The 23,104-nt window shown below is 40.8% G+C and overlaps 1 protein-coding gene across 1 annotated transcript in view; it reads right to left on the bottom strand.

Moving 5' to 3' along the window:
- The window catches only part of GRHL2 (grainyhead like transcription factor 2), a 175,753-nt gene that overhangs the window by 69,829 nt on the left and 82,820 nt on the right, over window positions 1–23,104 (bottom strand). Inside the window, exons 7-8 of the mRNA XM_055286930.2 lie at window positions 22,144–22,255; window positions 646–740 (exon numbers count right to left, since the gene is read on the bottom strand). Coding sequence (XP_055142905.1) covers window positions 646–740; window positions 22,144–22,255 — 207 coding nt within the window. The remainder of the gene's footprint in view (window positions 1–645; window positions 741–22,143; window positions 22,256–23,104) is intronic.

The following is a 23,104-nucleotide window of genomic DNA, read 5'->3' as shown; positions in this document are numbered from 1 at the left end:
CTTTTATCCAAACCGGTGCAATGGTGGACGTCTCTTCTCAGGGCTCACTTCGCCACAGATTTTACCTTTGTACTTCTTAACCATGTGGGCACTCCGAAAAACAGATAAAGGTTAGTTAAGCAGCCAACATTAAACAAGTGGCTGAAGGTCACAGTGGTGGCTACACCTCCATCAGTAGAGCTCAGGGACCTGCAGCCTGCTTCCTGTATTCCATCCTTCAACCAGCTCAAGCCTGGAAGGAGCTATGGGGTCAGGGGTCTGCCCAGTAGCTTACCTACGAAGACATCAGCTCTGAGCTCCTCTCTGTGTCTGGAGGAGGCTGCACAGAGACGCCTTTGGGGGAATCTGCACTGCAGAGAGAAAGGGTTTTCTGGCCCCATCTTCCCAGCTCCAAGTGCTAAAATGAAGCCTGGGGCCTGAAGTATTTGGGTGGGACATGCAACTTGGCTCATTACATTCTACGGGAAGCCACAGAGGAGCACACTCCCTTTTCTCCCTTAGCCTCCACAGAGGCAAAAGATGAAAGGTTCATTTTCTTTTTAATAGGAGACTACCGATAGAGGCTTTTAAAAAAGAATAAACTGCTGAGGATAGGCACGTTATTAAGAGGTATGAACAATGAATCAATGCTATTTTGTCACTCACCTTCGCCTCTTCATTCACGTCCCAGGTAAAGGAAACAGCATTATATGCAATCTCTTCAATGTTTCCAATCGTATTAAAGCTCTCCTTGTAATCGGCTGTAACATTAAAAAAAGAAGATGCTTTTAAAGGAGTAAGAGTGACTCAGTGACATGTACTGAACCATCATTTTCCAATGGGTAAATTTAAACTTTGCTTATTTTTCTGGCTATCTCCATGCTAACAATTAAAGACTGGTGCTCACTGATGTTCTTTTACGAATACTTACGCTATAAGAATTTACGCGTGTTCCTCTATTAAAAGAGTAAAACTAAGCAAACCAATGTTCTTAGGTAATTTGTTCATTAGTTTCATTTTTTACTAGTTTTATAAAATTATTAAGGTTTTCTTTTTTCTCCCAAGCCCCATGTCATCTACCCACTCTCCCTCCTGCTCACTTTTCTGCCACTTAATTTTGCTAGAAGTACCAGGGTACTCCATACGGAATTTTTTGTAGAACAGAATATTCTGTTTATCAGTCAGGCAGTGTGATCAGGACTTTAGTAAAAAAAAAAAAAAAATTTCAGGAGACCACAGTAAAGCTTTTTTAAAATTTCTTTTTGGGGCCAGGCACGATGGTTCACACCTGTAATCCCAGAACTTTGGGAGGCCGAGGTGGGAGGATCACCTGAAGTCAGGAGCTTGAGACCAGCCTGGCTAACATGGTGAAACCCCGTCGGTACTAAAAATACAAAAATTAGCCGGGCATGGTGGCACATGCCTGTAATCCTAGCTACTTAGGAGGCTGAGGCACAAGAATCGCTTGAACCTGGGAGGCAGAGGCTGCAGTGAGCTGAGATCGTGTCACACTCCAGCCTGGGTGACAGAGTGAGACTCCATCTCAAAAAAAAAAAAAAATCTTTTTGGACTTAGGTATGGAGAGTTGAGTTAATCATACTTAGCTCACTATCATCATTGATCTCTTCAAGGCCCTCTCTTATTTTATGACTTTATTTGGTTACTATGTATTTCTTTTTCTTCCTATTATCCTTTCCACAAATACAGTAGCTATAAATGTGTTAATATATATCCTTATGGAATATATTGGTTTGATTTGCCTGTGTACACAGCTTTAATTTTCATAAATTCTGTTGTTCCATGACTAAAGTTGCCAGATTGGGCAAATATTTGGGATATACTTATCTTCAAAATGTATTCATTATTTATAAGAAATTTAAATTTAACTGGCACTCTGTATTTCATCTGGCAACCCAGACTACAGACCTTTTCGGATCTAACCTCACTGCTAGTTGCATGCCTATTTCTTTTTTTCTTCTTTTTTTTTTTTAATTATACTTTAAGTTTTAGGGTACATGTGCACAACGTGCAGGTTTGTTACATATGTACACATGTGCCATGTTGGTGTGCTGCACCCATTAACTCGTCATTTAGCATTAGGTATATCTCCTAAAGCTATCCCTCCCCGCTCTCCCCACCCCACAACAGGCCCCGGTGTGTGATGTTCCCCTTCCTGTGTCCCTGTGTTCTCATTGTTCAATTCCCACCTATGATTGAGAACATGCTGTGTTTGGTTTTTTGTCCTTGCGATATTTTGCTTAGAATGATGGTTTCCAGCTTCATCCATGTCCCTACAAAGGACATGAACTCATCATTTTTTATGGCTGCATAGTATGTCCCTACAAAGGACATGAACTCATTATTTTTATGGCTGCATAGTATTCCATGGTGTATATGTGCCACATTTTCTTAATCCAGTCTATCATTGTTGGACATTTGGGTTGGTTCCAAGTCTTTGCTATTGTGAATAGTGCCGCAATAAACATACGTGTGCATGTGTCTTTGTAGCAGCATAGTTGCGTGCCTATTTCTAACTGTGGCTCCAGTGACTGTCGCCACAGTTTATTTATCTCCCATGCCAGAGATGGACCCTTCAGTGATCTCTGCTCTCTGGTACAGACAACTCTGTGATAAAAATTTGTATTCCTGGGAGCTGAACTGATGGCTGATCACATAAAAAGCTACTAAATGTGCTCTCCAGAACAGCCCTCCAGACTCACTCTCCAGGATGGATCAGCCAGTGCAGCCTCCCACCAGAACTCTATTTCCCTTTTTCTCTCTACTTTCTTGCCAATCTGATGAGCGCAAGGCAGCATTCCACTGACGATATATTTGCACTTCTTCTACCGCTTTTAAGTTCAAACATCTCTTCTCACACAGGATAGCCAACCAGGTGTCTCCTTACGGAAACCGCTTACTAATGTCCTTTGCTGTGTTTCTATGGTTTCCCCTGTGGAAATTTTAAAGCCAAACTACATGTTTACATTTTAAATAAAGCACATACTGCAATATAAAAGCATGTGTGGCCACCATAGGAAAGTCAGAGACCATGAACAATAAGAAAAATATTTAAAAGCAATCACAATCTTCTCACCCACAAATAACCAACTATAAACAGATCTGTGGTACACTTCATCTTTCCTATCTTTCTCTCTGCCTCCCTTTCTCAAGACTATGTAAATATTTTATACAATACTGTAACAATTATTTCTTAATTTATTTATTTTTGCCTAATGCATCATCAGCATCTTCCCATGTCAATAAACTGGTGTAAAATTACTTTTAATGACCAAATACCACTAAATTGAATTACGTGCCAGGATTTTATTTTGCTTGTCTTGGTCAGATGATGTCCAATACTTTTCCGTTTCAAATAATGTTTTATTTAATTATCTATACAGCTAAAAATGCATATATGCTTAATTATATTTCATTAACATATATTCTTAGAAGTGAAAGTAGCAGGTCAAAGGAAAAAAATTTTTTAAGGCTTTTAATTCATTTTGTCAAAGTGTTCCTGCAAAAGTTGAAACAATTGATGTTCACAGTAACAGTGCATGTGCATGTGTTCTTGTTTCCTCAAAATGTTTCTTTCCAAATTGATACGCAAAACATGGTGACTCGTTATTTTAATTTGTAATTTATTGATTGTGAAACAGGTTGAATCATCTTTCATTTTGTTTTTGACTCTTTGTATTTCTTTATTTTTTTCTCTTTGTTTTATTTATTTATTGTATTATTTTTTATTTTTATTTTTTGAGACAGAGTCCCGCTCTGTCACCCAGGCTGGAGTGCAGTGGTGCAATCTCGGCTCACTGCAAGCTCTGCCTCCTGGGTTCAAGCAATTCTCCCGCCTCAGCCTCCACTCCAGGCTAATTTTTTGTATTTTTAGTAGAGACAGGGTTTCACCATGTTAGCCAGGATGGTCTCGATCTCCTGACCTCGTGATCCACCTTGGCCTCCCAAAGTGCTGGGATTACAGGCGTAAGCCACGGCACCCAGCCCTTTTCTTTGTTTTAAAAATGTATTTATTTATTGGAACACTTCCTGTTCTGTCCTTTGCCCATTTTTTTTCTTAGGGTATTCAGTTTTCTTACTGATTTTAAAATAAATAGTTAAAGCTAAAAGAGAAAACAAAAAAGAAAAAAACACAATTTTATATCTTTCAAATTTAGAATAAGGTTATACGACTATACTTGGGATGATTTTAAATATAAACCTGTGCTTCCAGCAGGCCAGCCAAACTCCTAAAATTTTGAAGAGAAAAGAAGACCGTTGAATTTAGATCAACTGAAGTCCTTGATTCTTTATAGCTAATTATTCTAAAAGACAGTCTTGCAACTTTGAAGTTTTAAATACACATTTAAAAATAAGCAGCTTTTAGGTGAATTGTAAAAAAGAGAAAATGTCATATCTAGAAATAAAGACAAACCAAGAAAATTTGTTCAAACATGTATCCTAGCTCTCACGAGTTACAACATTATGAGGTTTTATTTCCCATGGCTTCTCCACATAAAAAATGCCTTCTGTAAAAATTGTATTAGCTCAAATAAGGAAAGAATTTCAAAAACAAATGCAATATAGATACAAATAAGATACTCTAATCTTGTTCAAGGTCCCTGTCAGTTTCTATCACCTTCACTTAATCAACAAATGTATTGAGGAAATATTTTCTATGAGCCCTCTATGTGCCAGGCAGTGTCCTCATGCTTGAGAAAGAGCAAGAAACAAAACTAAGTCCCTAATCTTTTGGCTCTTTCAGTCCCAGAGACAGAATATAAATAAGTATATAGATAAATAAATGAATAAGGTGATTATCCTTAATCTGCTTTTTTATGCCCAAAACAAAAGAATAGTAAGACTACTTTTTATTGAGTGGTTCCATTACCTTGTGTATGTCCTTCATGGCATGTACAAGTATTTTATTTATTAGTTTACTATTTATCACCAACATTTCTCATTAGTTATATATGTTATATGAGGGCAAGGAACTTATCTTAAATACTGCTGCTTTCTCAGTGCTTAATATCATACTCATAGGATGTGCTCCACAAGTTTGTTGAGTGAATGAATGGATGGAACCATAGGCATTCTAAACAAGAAAGATAACTAAAAGACTAATGTCATGCACTCCTCTCTAGCCTTATACCATACAAGAAATGTCTGCTCATCTCTACCCTTTGTGTTCAGTCTCTACAGGTGGTACAATAGCTCTGCTCCCACTTCACGACTGCCAAAGTCTTCCAAGGGACTAAACAGCTGATGCACACCAGTGTGGCTTTGTCCACATGCATAGCTGTCCGACAAATAAAATGCTAATAGATGTGCCTCCAGTTTCTGAAAGCTGGGTGTATGTCCTAGGGTGAGTGTTGCATGCTTAAGAGTTTATGGCCCACGGTAGGAATGGAAACTCAGTAATCTGGTGTTGAGCCTTCCTCAACTTATTTCCTCAAGAAAGTTTCTCAAACCCGAATGTTGTAAATGTTGACAGCTGTAGTCAGGAACTAAGACATAGTAATGAGCTGCTGTGCTGGTTTCCTTGAGCTGTCATAACTAATTACTATAAACATGGTGGCTTTGAACAACAGGAATATTTTTGCTCACAGTTCCAGAGGCCAGGAGTTTGAAATCAAGCTGTGCCATGCCAGCAGTGTGTGACTCCAATCTCCGCTTCTGTCTTCACATGATCTTCTCTTCTCTTCTGTGTCTCTGCATCTGTTCCCCCTTCGTTCCCTACCTTTTTTTTTTTTTTTTTTTTGGTACAGACTCTCACTCTTATTGTCCAGGCTGGAGTGCAATGGTGCAATCTTGGCTCACTGCAATCTCTGCCTCCCGAGTTCAAGCGATTCTCCTGCCTCAGCCTCCCAAGTAGCTGGGATTACAGGCATCTGCCACCACGCCTGACTAATTTTTTTGGTATTTTTAGTAGAGATGGGGTTTCACCATGTTGGCCAGGCTGGTCTTGAACTCCTGACCTCAGGTGATCTGCCTGCCTCGGTCTCCCAAAATGTTGGTCTTACAGGTGTGAGCCACCGTGCCCGGCCTGTTCCCCCTTCTCTTCTAAGGATTTGTCATTGGATGTAGGGCCCACCTTAATCCAGGACGATCTTATCTTGAGATCCTTAATCACAATCTGCAAAGATCTTTTTCCCAAATAAGGTCATATTTACAAGTTTTGGGATTTAGGACGAGGACATATCATTTTTGAGGGTCCCACTTAACCTCCTACATCTGGGATTCCTTCCTGTGATTAGAACTCATGTGATCTGAGTGAATGGCTTGTTTTTGCAATGATAGTTACCATAGCTGAAAAATAATCACCCTGCTTTAAAAGAATTATAAAACACAACTATAAAATACATCATTGTGAACATATTGAATTTCAAATGGACTTTTTTCCCCTAAAAAAAGTGACAAGGCAACATAAAAACGACATATTTTAAATACTAGTCTGTAAACACAATACTAACACCTACCTGGCGAGGATGAGTGAACAAATAGGAAAATGGCTTAATATTTCCCAAAACAGGCATGATGCAACAATATTATTATTGGCTGAAACAGGTTTAAAAAAATTATGCCGGCCGGGCATGGTGGCTCACGCCTATAATCCTAACACTTTGGGAGGCCGAGACAGGTGGATCATCTGAGGTCAGGAGTTCAAGACCAGCCTGGCCAACATGGGGAAACCCAATCTCTACTAAAATACAAAAATTAGCCAGGCGTGGTGGTGAGTGCCTGTAATCCCAGCTACTCTGAAGGCTGAGGCAAGAGAATCACTGGAACTCGGGAGGCACAGGTTGCAGTGAGCCGAGATCATGCCATTGCACTCCAGCTTGGGTGACAGAGACTCCATCTCAACAACAACAACAACAAAAAGAATAAAACCATGGGTAGAAAAAATGGGAGTCTTTCTAATGAAATAAGAATGAACTTGATCTCATTGTTAATGTCATATGCTGCCAGAGATATAGCCAAAATGTTCAAGGTCCTCTCTAAGGCTGTGTGTGTCCTTGGAATCTCAGAGTGAAGTGTATGGGAACACACGGAAATTCTCTAGGGCCTGCTAGGATCCTCCCAAAGCAGAACAAGTGTTTCCAAATTCCCATGGCTTACAGGCTTGAGTGGATATTCTATAACGGCGCTTCTCAAATGTTGCAGTGCACCAGAATCACCTGGAGGGCTTTGGTAAAATGCAGATTCTCTATCCACTCTCAGAGATTCCAATTCCATAGGTCTAGAATGTGGCCAAGAATTTGCATTTCTAGCAAGGTCTCAGGTAGAGCTGATGTGGCTGGTCTGGGGACCACACTTAATATTGTTCTATGGCAAATGGAAATGCCAAAATAATTAAAAGGAGCAACTTCATTATTGGATTATTTTGGTGCCTTTGGTTCACTCCACACAGTTTTAGAAAATGCTATATCTGGCTGGGCATGGTCGCTCGTGCCTGTAATCCCAGCAACTTGGGAGGCCAAGGCAGGTGGATCACGAGGTCAGGAGTTTGAGACCAGCCTGACCAACGTGGTGAAACCCCATCTCTACTGAATATACAAAAATTAGCCAGGCGTGGTGGTGTGCACCTGTAATCCCAGCCATGCAGGAGGCTGAGGCAGGAGAATTGCTTGAACCTGGGAGGCGGAGGTTGCAGTGAGCCAAGATTGTGCCACTGCATTCCAGCCTGGGCAACAGAGCAAGACTCTGTCTCAAAAAAAAAAAAGAAAGAAAGTGCTTTATCTGTCATTAAGGTCCTACGTCAACTGTCAATGAAGTCCATGTGACAGTTCCTCTTCGCTTCTCAGATTTCCCTTCTTAGGAGGACTAAATACCAATATGGGAGGACAGGCAGTTACCTGCACAGTAAGATTCGAGCACCACCTGCTCCAGGATGTCTGCTTATTCTTATGCCTGGAAGCTCATCCTGAAACACTCCATCCTTTGGATAAAGACATTGTCATCTCCTGGCATTAAAATGCAAATGCTCTTAGGATAATAACTGCCACAAACAGAGAACTTACAAGCTCATGCCAAGCCTATGTGAAGCCTTTATCATCTCTGCTAATCCTGGCAACCACTCTATGAAGCAGGAATCAGCATCTTCCTCCCACAGAGAAGTTAAGCTGTTTGTGGAAAATCACATAGCTGGTAACAAGCCAACCTGTGATTTGAATCTGGGTCTGCTTGATGCCAAAGGCTACACTTCTAACCACTGCCCATATTTGTCTTGCAAATTCAACAACACATTGTCAGCAGATATTGGGATCATAGTATGTCCTACAATGGCTACTAGTTTCTTGGGAAGCACTGAAGGAATGTAAGCTTGATGAGGCAAAGAGACTGGACATTTTGGGATCATTGCAAATTCCTTGACAAGAAGGACAAGGTTGGGGTGCTTCAGTAGAGAGGAGACAAACAAGAAAATATCTCCATATACTGCAAGCACTGTGAAGATTGAAAGAAAAATTCCAAAGTTAGCCTTTCTAAGAAAACAAGAGGTGTCAGTGTTGAGGAAGTGATGATAAACTTTGCAGTGCTTCTGCAAAGAACTACTGAGGATGTGTGAAAATGCAATGCTTTGTGTTTGTGTTTCTGGCAAGTTATATTTGGCACAGAAATTATAGGATCCAGTTCTATTTGAATTGTTATGGTGAATCCTTTTGTTATCTTTTTTATTTTTTATCTTTTGCATATAATCACTGGCCTGTTAATAGGTTTTCAAATTCAGACTTCTGTAGGCTGAGCTTTCTTCAAACAGATTGTAGGTGCAAGTGTGATTCTGGAAATCCCGTCAAAGGCAGTGTTAATTCTTCCACCTTAATTAAGCTTCACATGCTTGGTAAATTATAACTACCCCTTTTAATTATTTTTGTATATATTGTTGGAGATTAAAAGGAGTGGCATAATTAATATAAAGATTGCTTCTCTTCTGAAAGGTGCGGATTCTGTCTGGACTAGTGAAATAATGAAGCTGGAATGCTGAAAATGGCTCTGGGCACGATTGCCGACTCAAAGTACATACACCACGGCCTAATAAGATGCTTTTAACAAAAGCTGAGAGCTCGACATAGTTTATATATTTGGGGTCCTGATGCTTAGAATTCTATTTACAAGGTGGCAATCAAGGCATAAAGAGAAAGAACATGGTGGTGGAGACACACAGACCTGAATTTAATTTTCCATCCTTCTTCCCACCAAGCCCTGAGACCTTCGGTGAGTTAATTCAACTTCTCTGAACTTGAAATTTCCTAATCTACAAAATAGAGACAATAGCTAAGACAACTGGACCCTGCTGGTCTCATAGTGGAAGGTGGGACCAATACAGGTCTCCACTTTGCACCTCCCACCTGTCCTCGAACATCCACTTCTCCCTGTCTGCAGTGCCAAATAGGATCGGCTCAAACTCAGGAAACAGGAGAGGGTCCTTCCAGGAACATTTGCTCTGACTTGAAACAGGCAGAATAAATGAACCCTAGTCTAAGTAGATTCTGAGATTTTTCTTTCTGTTTTCAAAATCAAAGCAGTGGCTTCTTAAAACCCGAATGACTCACAAGAACTCACTTATGAGTTCATTATTTTCTTTTAATGCTTTACAGAGTCAGAGGTGACCTGACTGGGTTTCCTTAAGTGTGTTGACACTAGAGCTGATTTTTAGAGGCACTAAAGTATTTCCATCATTGAAATACTGGCCCATGAGCAAATAATAATAATGGTCACCATTTTTTGAGAGCCCTGTGCTAAACATATGCACTTCACAAGTATTATCTCAGACAGTTTTGCTTGGTAGCTTTTTATTATTATTATTCCCATGTCATAGAATAGGAAACAGGTAAGCATGTAAGTACTCTCCCATCCCCCACAGTCAGTTTGTAAGGGGCCAGGCTGAGATTAGAACTTATGAAATTCATCTACATACATGCCAGAGGCCTTTGACTTCTCTGCTACACAGCCAAATGAGCCTCTTTCCACACTTAATCCAGGACAATAACAGCTGAAATTATGAAAACATATGTGACCAGCATAGAGTGACTCTTCTATTATTGTATTATTAAAGGCATAATTATTGATAATATTATTACTATTTACTCTCCATGGCTTAGTATAATACCCTCACAGATAACATTTGTGTTTCTTAGAACTTTCTCTTTAGGCTACATCTAATATTTTACATGTCCTTGATTCACCCTCCTGTTTGTGGAGAAGGAATTATATAGACAACGTTATAGCTTTCAAGTTGTACTGACCATAAGCACAGAGTATGAACATTTGACGTTGTAACCCATTATTATGTCCTGTGTATGCTAGTATTTTTTATTCTATCTGATTTCATTTTTTAAGAATGTTGGTCTTGACTAGCAAACTTGATTTCAAACTGACAGTAGGTCATATCCTGTACACAGACACACACAGACACACATGCACGTGTGCCCAAGCTTGCACCATGGCACATAGCTCCAGATTTAGTAACTCAGATAGGCTAAACATTCAACTCGTTTCATTAGTCCATGTGGCTCAGGGAGATTTTAAATATAACCATTTTGTCTCTGTCCACAAATTTAATTTGTAAATCACACAAAAGTACCTGGCAGTTTCTGACAGTTTTCTGAATGAAGGAAAACGCAAACTGTGATTTGGTAAGTAACATGCTTATAACACTGCATGAACTACTCAAGCATATGCCGGTTTTCCATTCTTCATGCTGTTGTCTAATATACTGACACTCTTGGGAGTACATGTGGGGACAAGAAGTTATAGGCACATGGGATTAGAAGTTACTGCCCAAAGTGGTTAATCAGCAGTAATCACCCCGGCAAACAGGGCCCCTTCTACCACAAAGCTCCCTAATCTTTTCCCACCCCAGATGATATATCCAGAAACTATAACACTTGGTTAAACCGACTCTAATTTATAAAAGGAAACTGAACTCTTTCTGAAATGGTGGTATTTTATATTATTGGCAAGCGTCTCAAGAATGTCTGTTCTATAAGATTCCACAGCCTCATTCTAGTGTCTAACAACCCTCAGTGTGAGAAATAATTTTCAAACACTTATAATTGTACTTCAGAGTTGCAGACTGAATAGATTCAAACACTAGAAATAACTTTTTGGTAATTGGCAGTGCAGAAGAAAGACTGTAAATCTTCAAGTGGATTATCTTTCACTAAATTTGAACTACAAGCCCAATTACTTGAGTAACTCAAAATACAGTAAGATAAATGTTCATTTTCAAGCTTCCCACTTACCCCTGGCTGCCCAAATCACATACACAGAATGAGTTAAGTGACGTAGGAAGGTAAACCTCTTACCTGTGTTAAGGGGGTGGGGAGCCACTGGGAAGTGGCTCATGGACTATTCTAGTTTGTTGCAGGAATGATTTTTGCATTAACTGCTACTTGAATGAATCACGTCGCTAGTCCTGTGTACTTTTACTTATTTTTCAACAATTCTGAAATTATTAGAGGATTTTGATATTATGTCAAAATAGGAATTTGAGTTCTCTTAAGGAGGGAAACTGCTGTTGCTGTTACAGTTTACCGTTCTAATGCTGACCCCAGACTGTAGATGTGAGTGGACTTGAGTCCACAACAACCTTTGGAGAACTACATGACCTCATTAAGCTGGCTGCCTTATCTGTGAAATGGAGACACTACAGCACCTATGGCACAGGATTGTTGAACAATGATGAGACTCTCACTTATTAAGCACTCAATTATTTCAACACATGTTTTTTCAAAAGCAGAGAAACTAGCGGTGGTCCACATTCCTGAAGTCTGTTCAAAGAGTTTTCTTCAGATTAGCTTTACCTTATTTTGGCTTCTACAACCTCAAAGAGTTTAATTTAATTTTGAAAAAACTTGGCAAGTTTTAGGTTTTGTAAACAAGGAAGAAAAACTTTAAATTTGCCTAATTTCACTCTTGTGGATGTTACAAAGACATACATTTGTTTCTATTGAAGGCCACAGGGAGAGAAACTACTAGCAAATGCTAGAGAGTGGCTGAATAGACCAGCTCTATAGTTTTGTTCATGAAACATATAAGTTTCATGAACTATCTAATTGTATCTCTAGGGTTTTATTTTTGTTGTCATTTTTAAGCCAATCCACTAATACTAAAAACTATAATACTACGAGAGTGCCTGAAGTTTCCTTAAATGCATATCTGAAAAAAGAAAATAATGAGGTCCCAAACAAAAAACATGAAATCAAATAAAAGTATAAATTCCACATTGGAGATGAAAGAATGATGTTATAGCTATGGATATAACAAAAGTCCCACCGGTTAGAGGAAAAACAACTCAATGTCCAGTAAATGTGTATTTAAAAAAATGACAGATAGGAAATATAGCACTGTATAGCACTAAACACGGCAGGTCTATCAGTGGTTTCAGTTATCTGTGCGTGTGAGTATGTGTGTGTGTTTTGATTTTGAAATCTCGTCATCTAAACCAGTACCTCTATAGGACAGCTTTACCCTGTCATTAAAACAGACTCTCAGAGGGCTCTTCAAGCATCCATTGTCTGCTTTTATCTTCTCTGTAACATTCCTTCTGGTTAACCGCTCATGGCTTTAACATTTGCAGGAGCAGGAGAAATATCAGAAAAGGCTTATTAAACAATAATGTTTTGGAACCAGATAAACTGAGTTCCGAGGAGCAGTGAAGGAAAATGATGAAGGGACACATTCGTTGTAAGTTTTAATTCCACATCTAGCTACTTTTTTGAAAAAAGTTTGTCTTTCAACAATTTTCCACATGTTTGTTTCAGGAAAACAGAAATAATTTCTAGTTAAGTTTAAAAGGAGACATTTATCCTTGTTTATGAGTATATATATTATGTTTGTAGGCTGGCAATTAAGTCTCAGAGGTATTTAAGTTATATCAAAATGTTTATAGAACAATAAAATATATTTAAATATAAGAAATGGAAGTACTAAAGGCATATTTAGTCTTCTAGTATCAGGAAAATACTACCAAAAATGATTCTTTCAGCATGAAAGAGGAGAGTCCAACTCCAGTCAGGTTTCTCAGTGAACCAGGCACATGCCTGCTTACTGTCACTGTCACCTAGATGCACAAAACCACACATGGCAGTGTGCTCATCGATTGTGCAACATTGGTTGAGCATCTGTTCTCTGCCAGGTTCCGTACCAGCTGCTAAGCATACAAAGATTCAAGGTTAAAAAAATCCTCTCTTCATTCAAAAAGTTCAGCGTCTAGTAGGATGAAGAAATGAATGAATGAATAAACCAAGTGAAACACTGCCAAGTGCTATTGTTTAGATCTAAACCAAAGCCCACAGAGGGAACAGTTGACTCTACCTGGGAAGATTAGGAAGATCTTACCTGAGTGGGGATAGGGAACAAGGTCTCAAGGTGTGAGATGTCTTCCAGGTGAAGAAGCGAGGGAGGGCTATTCTAGGCAAGGAGAACCCCAGAGATGGGTCAAACAAGAGGTTGGAAGTAAGTAGGAAAAACTAGTGAAGGGTGAAAAGATATCTGTCATTTTAAAATATTAATAAAAGACAGATTATGCTGGATTGAGAAATGAGTGACAGTTTAAGATGTCGGGCAGGAAGTGTAGGCTCCTCTTTTAAGAAACATGGGGTGGAAGGAAAGAAGAGGGCCCAGCAATAGCTTGAAAGGGAGTCTGCAGGGATCAGGGACTGGAGCTGGGGATAGAATCCTGACCCTTCCCTGAAGGGAACCAGAGGGAGCCCGAGGACCACCCCCATCACACACACAGTGGAAGGGATTTTCCAGAGATGCTGCCCTCAACAGAATGAGTTTCCAGGATTCATCCTGAGACAGGTGTCCAGTAACTGAAAACCCACAGTGGCTCAATTATGATTGAAAATTATTTTCTGCCTAAACAAGCATTAAACTTTAGAGAACCCTTGCATTTACAGTGTTTTAAGTTAATTAACCTTCACAGCCTACCGCACTTTTATCACATAAATGTTTCTAATCAAGGTTGAGATGAAAAGGAGTTTTCCATAACTGCAGCTTTAGCACGTCTCTAGAAAACAGAGCATGTCTTACACTGCACATGAACTCGTGATAACAGCAAGGGCGGATGCAACAGAGGAAGGATCTGGAGCTGCAAGTGAGGCTGTTGCTGGCCCACACCCCAGAGTTCCCCTCTCATCTGGTCCTATGGAGGACGTGGGAATGGAGCTCGCTCTTCTGACTGAGCTCCAACTACAGCCTTAATTCTCACCAGCCTTTGGATTTTGTTTTTTTAATTTGGGAGCTCTCAAGAGGTTTGGTTTGGTTTGTAATCAAATTTATTTTTCATATCTATTCAGAAGTATGGAAACAGCCTAGAAAAACATCAAAAAATGAAATCCTATTTACTTGAGTTATTTTTAAAGGAGGGAAGACCTACGTTTTCCAGACTGTAGGGAGAGAGCAAATCTGTACAATTTGGGGAAAAGGACAGCCCTCCAGAGAGACAGAGAACTAAACTAGATGGGATGGTGGGAACCCCTGCTGAAGAGAGTGGGGAGTTGCTGGTGCTCTTGCCTCCCAGGCCTGTTTGGGCCACAAATTCACACTGCCTGATCACCTGGCCACCTGGCAACTTGGTTACCTGACTACCTGATCACCTGGCCACCTGGCAACTTGGTTACCTGACCACCTGGCTGCCTGATCACCTGGCCACCTGGCCACTTGGCTACCTGATCACCTGGCTACCTGACCACCTAGCTACCTGGCCAGCTAGCCACCTGGCCAGCTAGCCACCTGACCACCTGGTTACCTGATCACCTGGCTACCTGACTACCTGACCACTTGGCTACCTGGCCAACTGACCACCTGACTACCTGACTACCTGACTACCTGGCTACCTGGTCACCTAGCTACCTGGCCACTTGACCACCTGACCATCTGACCACCTGGCCACCTGGCCACTTGACCACCTAACCACCTAGCCACCTGGCTACCTGACCTTCCAACATGTGGATGTCACCTCTTCCTACACACCACTTTAAATCTCCACCCTCCCACTTTTCTGCATAGCTCTCGGAGTAGCCCAGCCCAAGACTGGCTATAAAAACTGAGAAAGCATGCTTGTAGGACTTATACAAAGACAGCTTCCTCTAAAAAACTCAAATAAAAAAAAAAAAAAAACTTTTTTAACAGTTAAAATAAACTGTCCTTTAGGTTTAATTATGATTCCTGTTTGAAAGTGGAGCATGACTCCAGATTAAAAAGAGCTTCTAGACCTTAACAGGATAGCCATGCTGAATCATTCACAGACGTCAACTAAAGTCTGTGATCAAGTGTCTTTTGAGAGTCTTCCTTTGCCCTCAGAGAGAACTATGGAGAATCAAACGTGAAGAAGTGTTTTGATTTCATTTTGAAAACTTAAGTTTTCAAAAAAGTGTGACCTTAATATAAAACTACTTTCAACAGAGCACAATTTAAACATTGACTCTTAAGAAATAGATTTATATTAGCACACAGACGAAAATCCTATTATCACATGCTAATAACTGAAATTGTACTATAATTGCCTGCTAATTACCACGGAAATCTACAGGATTAATATTAACAATGTAACTAATAAATCCCGATACAGGAAAGATTACTGCAAACCAACATTAAAGACAGAGATTGAATAAAGAGCATACAGTTTATTTCACAATTAACTACAACCTTGTATCAATAATGCTTACACTGGATGTGACTATAAAGTAATGATGTTTATTTGGATGTGTTTATGGAATCAGGCTCATTACATCACAACCTGTACTGCCCATTCTGAAAGCACAAGAACTGCTATGTGCATTATTTTGGAACATCTGCACCAGAAAGTAGTAAAGGAATTCTTAGTTCTCTTCTGTAGGGAGAAGTTACATATGAATGTGCTACCAATTAACTGTTGTAGCTTCTGGCTTTCACTCTATGAAGTTAATGCTGGTTGTTGAACCTCTTCTAATTTTCCTTCCCTGTTTGAAAGGTAACAAATAGAAAAATATGCCTTCCCGAGAACGTGGTTTTGGAATTATCCACTATTTGAGGAGATTTGGACTGATATCTAGTTAACTTTTTTATTTGTGATCCATTTTAAATATTTTTTAAATGGCTCACACACTGTGCAAAACTGGATAACTCCACTGTGCAAATAAGTCCTGGGAAACTCCCAGCCTGTTCTATGTGTAGACAGTGCCTCAAAATCAACATGCCCCTGGCTGAACTCAGTACCTGGCCAACCTCCACTCCCTCAACACTTGGCCACGCTGCTCCTTCTGTCTCACCTACCTCTGGGGAGGGCATCCAACCAGTTAGCAAAGCTGTGCTTTTCTTCATGATCCTTTTGTTTCCCTGTATCCCCCACAGCCAATCAGTCATCAAAGCTCTATCAGCTTGACAGTTTGTCTCTCACTACTGGGTTAACTTTGTATTTCCTCTTTGCAATTCATGCCTCCAATCCCAGTCTTTCTCCTGGCTATTGCTGGTTTTCCATTGCCAGTCCATCCCTCACTGCATCCATCCCACATGCTGGCTCGGAATTACCTCCCTGAAATACAGATATCCCATTACAAACCTGCCAAAAATCCCCAATGGTTATCCAAAGCCTCCAAAATCAAGCACTGCAACTCATTCAAGAGAAAGTTCATTTTATCACAGTATTCTATTTGACTATTACTTCTGCACATTCTCCACTGTCTGTCCTTATTAAAGTTCTGGGAGGACTGATGTGCAAATGTAACATAGCCACTTGGATGAATGGCAATTTGCAGGTACAATTTCTATTATTACCCTCTCTTACACATCTTGGATCTCTAAAATCCGCTTCATTCAACAACAGAAAAACATGGCTAAACAAGATATTCATGTTAAACCTCAGTATAAAAAAGTATAAATACATACATATACACACACACACTTGAATATGTCCCCAACAAAACTATAAAACAAGACTTTATGGAGCCGAGATACTGTTAAAGCAACAAAGAGCAAGAAACTCTGAGCTCCACTTCTGGCTTAGTGACGTTCCTCTGCAAAGATGGTGAGGTGGGATCACAGAGGAACTCAAATAGCATTTCCCTGACATTCTACCTGCAGCTCTGAGGTGTGCCACCAGGACTGAGGTGTCAAGAATCAATGAACCTCTAACACTCAGAGCCTTCTGGGTCTGTGGACCCCTAGAATCCTTCCTGGGCTCAGTCAGCCTCCACTGGGGACCCAGGGCTTCAGCCTGTGACACATAGAAATAGCTTAACCAGGGTTTCTTTTAGAGTTTGAGACCAGAAAATTCCATCTATGCTTCATCTCCCTGCCATTCTAAGATCCCCTTAAAAAATGTAAGCCTTTCCACAGCCCCAAGTACTGAGGACTTCCTTCCTTCACCCTACTCTCTGCATAGGTCAAATCAACTAGCACTCTTACTAGCATGCATGAGAGTATCCGCCCCTCCCACCTTGGCTAACAGTGTTATCAGACTTTATTAAATAATTCGTCAGTCCCATTTTTTTTTTTTTTTGAGACGGAGTCTTGCTCTGTTGCCCAGGGTGAAGTGCAGTGGTGTGATCTTGGCTCACTGTAACCTCCACCTCCTGGGTTCAAGGGATTCTCCTGCCTCAGCCTCCCGAGTAGCTGGAATTGTAGGTGCCTGCCACCATGCCCGGCTAATTTTTATATTTTTAGTAGAGATGGGGTTTCACCATGTTGGCCGGCTGGTCTGGAACTTTCCGCCTCAAGTGATCTGCCTGCCATGGCCTCCCAAAGTGCTGGGATTAGAGGTGTGAGCCACTGTGCCTGGCTTCAGTCCCACTTTTTTTGTCTTGATTATTGTACCTATGAATGTGCTATTGCATGACTTGCAGCACCTTCCCTACCTTTTTGACCTCACATGCCCTAGTTATCCTTTCAGATGAGTCTCAGAAACTTCTCTGGGAAGTGCTCTTCTATGCTGCCACTTACCACGTGATATCTTAGCTAGTCATCTTCTTGCCCCTAGTCTTGAGCAGTTTGAGTAGAGGGCTCTGCCTTGATTACATTTGTATTGCCAGTGCCTAACAAAGGGTCTGGCACATAGTAGGTGTTCAGTAAACTTTTGCAGAATGAATGTGGAATAACTATGCTTTTCCTCAAATCGGTGTTAACTAATATGGGGCCATCACTAACTCCATGTCTTCTTTTAAAGGGGCTTTCTCACTCGGAGAAAATCAAACTGCAAATTTAATTTAAGTAGCGATTCCACACAGGAGATATAACTGACATAGGAATGCTCCTGGGACTGCAGAATGTAAACTTATTTATGACCTTGAATAATTGTTGTTATTCAAGGAGCTCACAAGAATGAACTTGTGAGACTCAGAGAACTTTGCTTATGTGTTTTGAAAAGCAGCAGAATCCACTTGGGCCTGGGTTTGTTTGGTTTACTTACATCAAGTTAGAGCTCATTGCTAATGTTTTCCTCCCCTGCCCCCAACTCCTACCAAACAGTTTATGACCCAATGTACAAGAACCGCATATCAAACTGGCTTCCACCGATGTCAGAACTAGCAGCAGCCAAGAAGTCCACCACTCAGACTGCAAAACGTCCTCCATATCTGGAGAGGAAGGCACAGACCAAAGAATCAGGACGTCTGTGAATCAGCCTCTCTCCATGTAGACAGGGCCTGGTGGGTACCAAGAACTGGCTAGAGGCTGGAATACAAAGGCGGTATATGGTGGAGAGAGGGCTTCAAATAATTGTTTTTTAAAAATGGTGGCATGCAGTGGTTCACGCCTGTAATCCCAGCACTTTGGGAGGCCGAGACGGGCAGATCACGAGGTCAGGAGATTGAGACTATCCTGGCTAACACGGTGAAACCCCGTCTCTACTAAAAATACAAAAAATTAGCTGGGCGTGGTGGTGTGTGCCTGTAGCCCCAGCTACTCAGGAGGCTGAGGCAGGAGAATTGCTTGAACCCGGGAGTCGGAGGTTGCAGTGAGCTGAGATCATGCCACCGCACTCCAGCCTGGGCGACAGAGCAAGATTCCGTCTCAAAAATAAATAAATAAATAAAATAAAATAAAAATAAAAAATGGTGCACATTTTGGCATTCTTGGGTTTCTATCCCACCTACATACCACTTATCATGTGTGTGATCTTGCGTAACATTCTTCCCTCTTAGCATCTCGGCTTTTAAACAAGAAAATGGGTTATTTTGGCCAGGCGCAATGGCTCTCGCCTGTAATCCCAACACTTTGGGAGGCCGAGGCAGGCAGATCACTTGAGGTCACCCTGGCTGCGAAGAGTGACAGGGAGGGAGGGATGAAGAGAGGTTGGTTAATGGGTACAAACACAGTTAGATAGCAGGAATAAGTTCCAGCATTCAGTAGCAGAGCTGAGTGATTATAGTTAGCAATAATTTATTGTATATTTCAAAATAGGTAGAAGAGAAGATTTGAGATATTCTGAACACAAAGAAATGGTAAATGTTTGAGGCGACGGATATCCTAAATGCCCTGATTTGATCATTGCATATTGTATGCCTGTATCAAAATATCACAGGTACTCCATAAGTATGTATAATTATTAGCTAAGGGGCCCTCATCTCGGTCTCTAACTCCAGCTTCAGGGTCACTGCCTGGCTGACTTGGTTGAACCTGCAGACCATAGATGCTGGTGGAGATTTGGGAATTGCGACTTTTGAGCCCTGAGTTTAACCTCCAGCTTCAAGGGGGTTTCAAAAAAGAAATGCATTAAATAATTCGGGATACTTTTTTATTTTTTTATTTTTTAGGCCATTAGAAGGATCCTAACCAAAATTGGCAAACGTATGGCCCATGCACTCTCTGCCTTCCTTCACCCTCTGCAGGCACTGATAACCCTCCATGATACTCCTAGTGGAGACAAGGGGTGACCTCAGAAACCTCAATATCACACTCCAGAGTTAAAGCAGATGATGGTGCAACAGGCAGACATATGTGCCAGGACACCATCAGTGCTCCTTTACATGGGAAATGGTGTTTACAACCCACTGGCAGAGAAATGCATGATTTGATTTTTTTAATCTAGCAGAAGAATGAATTGTATGAGATTTTTGCATATTTTCTCACTCTATGTGAGCAGATGTCAGGTTGAGGTTGGGGTAGAGACTGTGCTCAGAAAACACATGTCTCATTGAAGCTAACTGATGGATTTAATGCCTTGTTCTCAGGTTGGAAGCAAGTAGCCCAGCTACCCATGAAGCTACTTAGTAAAGGTCACAAATCTCAGAGATAAAGTATGTGTGTGCCTATGGGGACACATGTGTATACAGAAAGAAAAGTCTGAAGGCAGGCAAGAGATGATAAAGAAGATAAGAAGATCTGAAGTCTTACAAGATCTGAGAACTCATTCTAGTCTCAGAAAAGTAAACCCTGTAACAATATCAAAGTTGGATCAACAGGTATGCCAGTAAAATGCTTTTATTATTTGCCTTATTTGGACCTACTCCATATTTCTCTTTAATTGCCCCCTTTCATTTTCTTGGGTAATAATTATAAGGCTAACTTTTCAAATAAAATAAAATTGTTCCTCTGCTCTATGCAGATTTAACTAAACAGGTTAAGGCAAGTATCCCCAACCCCCGTGCTAGTCACCAGGTCTTGGTTTAGTTTATAAACTCAGGTCAGGAAGACAGATCTTATCGCGGCTCTTGCACTAATTACCTGAGGGGGAGTCATGTGATATGGGCCAGTGAGCCTTCCTAGGCCTTAGTTTCCTTGTTTATTCAATAAATATGTTTGACTAGTTAATACAATAGATGTATGTGTGTGACGCGGGGGTGAGGAGCGGCTGAACTATTTTGCAAGAAAAAACAGTAACTAGTTTCATTGTCTTCTACGGTGAGCCTCTGACCCTATCCTAGTCACTAAACTCTGCCATTGTGGTCAAGGAGTCCTAGCCAGGGTGAAATGGAAGATCTGAAAAGTCCTCACTGCAGTGTGTAAGAAATCAAAGTAATTGTACTTTGCAAGGCTCAGTAATACCTTTTCATACCCAGCATGATGGGAACCTTCATTTAGCCCACACTCATTTGGACTGAAGCATCTTAGTCAGCAAAATGGGGTAATGAAGTCTACAAATGAGAAATGACTTACTTCTTATGGAAACAGTGGTAAAATTATTTGGAAACACATACATTACTGTCTGTTTTTAAGTAATTTTTGGAAGCTTTAAGATCTATTCCCTGACTTCCCCTACTTTGCTCTGCATCTCAGAGGTTGATTCTGCAAACTGCACTTTCCAGGGTAATGTGCCCTCTGACTCTGAGTTAAATTCTGCCAATGGGAGGCACTGGCAGGAGAACACGAGGCAGAGAGAAGCCAGGACAGTTCTTCTCCTCCCTCTTGGCATTGAGAACGTCTCTGGCAGCAATTCTGCTGTGCTTTCATCTCCCATTGGAAAACAGCTCTCTCTGTGGTCCCAGCTCCTGCTGGCTGGCTCCTCCAACACCCACCTCCTCCTCCCTTTGATTCTCCAGCCCTGCAAGTAATAGCTGGATTGTCTCATTGTGCCTTCAGCCTTTCCAACCTTGGCCATGAATTCATGCCCAGTGAATTATTGGGCATGAGTGTTGCCTTCCAGACTGGACCCCGAGTGATGTGCCATCCAGGGGGCTGCTGGTCTCTACAGAACAGACCTCATGTTTAGGGGTACACAGACTCCTGGCAGATTCACTCCTTCTTTAAATGGTTCACTTGCCTGACCACCTAGCATTGCTTACACTAGGCATGTGTTGAAATGGAAAGAACACTGGACAGAGAACTAGAAACTCACTGTGTAGTCACATGACCTTTGCCAAATGTCTTTAGGGTCACATGAGCTTGAGTTTATTTATGTCACAGGAATAAGAGTTCATCTGACCTGCTGACTGCCTACTATGCTCAAACGGGGAGGCCATGAAAACACATTTTAGGAATTGAAATGGTCATTGCAAATCTAAATATATGACTATGATTTTATGAGACATAGTTGACTTTCATAGAATAGAAAACGCTTTGCTCTCGGCCTAGCCTGATTTTGGTTACTCAGTCTGATCTGCACTAAATGTCCAGACGTAGACTAGTGCCTGGCACATCACAAGAGCTCTGTGGCTCCAGCTGTGATTACTGCGCCGGGCTCCCCTTGGCATTGAGACAACATGTCAGTTTATCGAGGACTATACAGGGAAGTCAAGGTCAACTTACCAATGTCAAGGACCCTCTGCTTCGCCGTATGCTGCCGAGAGTGCCAGTATTTCCAGTATTTGAGCTGTTCATCTCTGTTTTTGTCTTCACTGAAGACCACCATCACCACACTCTGCAGAGGGGAGAATCGTGGAGCTTACTTTTTGTTCAGTGCCTCTGTTGCCTCAGTCACCAGTTCTGGAAGTTCTACCAGAGGTGTGTTTGTGTCAGGCTGCTTTTCTTGCTTTAGAAAAGCCCAGACAAGCTTGGTTGTATGGTCTGTTTTGTTATAAAATGGACCTACTTAAAAAATGAATTTGTCTTTCAAATTCATTTTGGAGCATGAAGGAAAGAAAAAAAAAGAGTCCTATATCAGTTTTACCAGGAGGTTATAAACAACCAGATTAACCAATTATCAGCAAATGTACTATTCTGTGAGGTCAGCAGAAACCCCCCACATTTTTTTTTCTTGTATTGGAAACAAGCATTCTTTTGAAATTTCTACTCCTTAAACATAAAATGTGATGCCATTTGCAAAGAAGCAAACATCTGTTTGTGGTCTAATTAAGTGCCTCAGGCTGGAATATCAAAATTAATGAGAAAAATACTAAGGAAATGAGGAAAATGCTGAAAGAAAAATTCATGTTGGTGAACATAGATCTAAACTACAGATATTTCATACACTGAAAAACACAAGGGCAACGACATATCTATTTAAATCTAATGTGGATGTACTTTAAAAATGAGCTTGAGAAACTAATTATATCTTGCAGAAATAAGAATTCGAAACTCTTTTCGGTTCTAAATTATAAACAGCCTCATTAAACTAAATACACATTAATTCACCGTCACTTATGAAATGGAGACAGTACCAAAAACAGCCCTCTTCCAAAAAAAAACCTTTAATTACGGTATCAGGAATACTCCTCCTCTCACTGTACATCCAAAATACTTCTGAGGCACTTTCCTACTATTCCAGAAA

This window comes from Symphalangus syndactylus, chromosome 7, assembly GCF_028878055.3.
Source record: "Symphalangus syndactylus isolate Jambi chromosome 7, NHGRI_mSymSyn1-v2.1_pri, whole genome shotgun sequence".
Lineage (NCBI taxonomy): Eukaryota > Metazoa > Chordata > Mammalia > Primates > Hylobatidae > Symphalangus > Symphalangus syndactylus.
The sequence above is the reverse complement of the archived record's forward strand: the minus strand, read 5'-3'. Positions and strand labels throughout refer to the sequence as shown.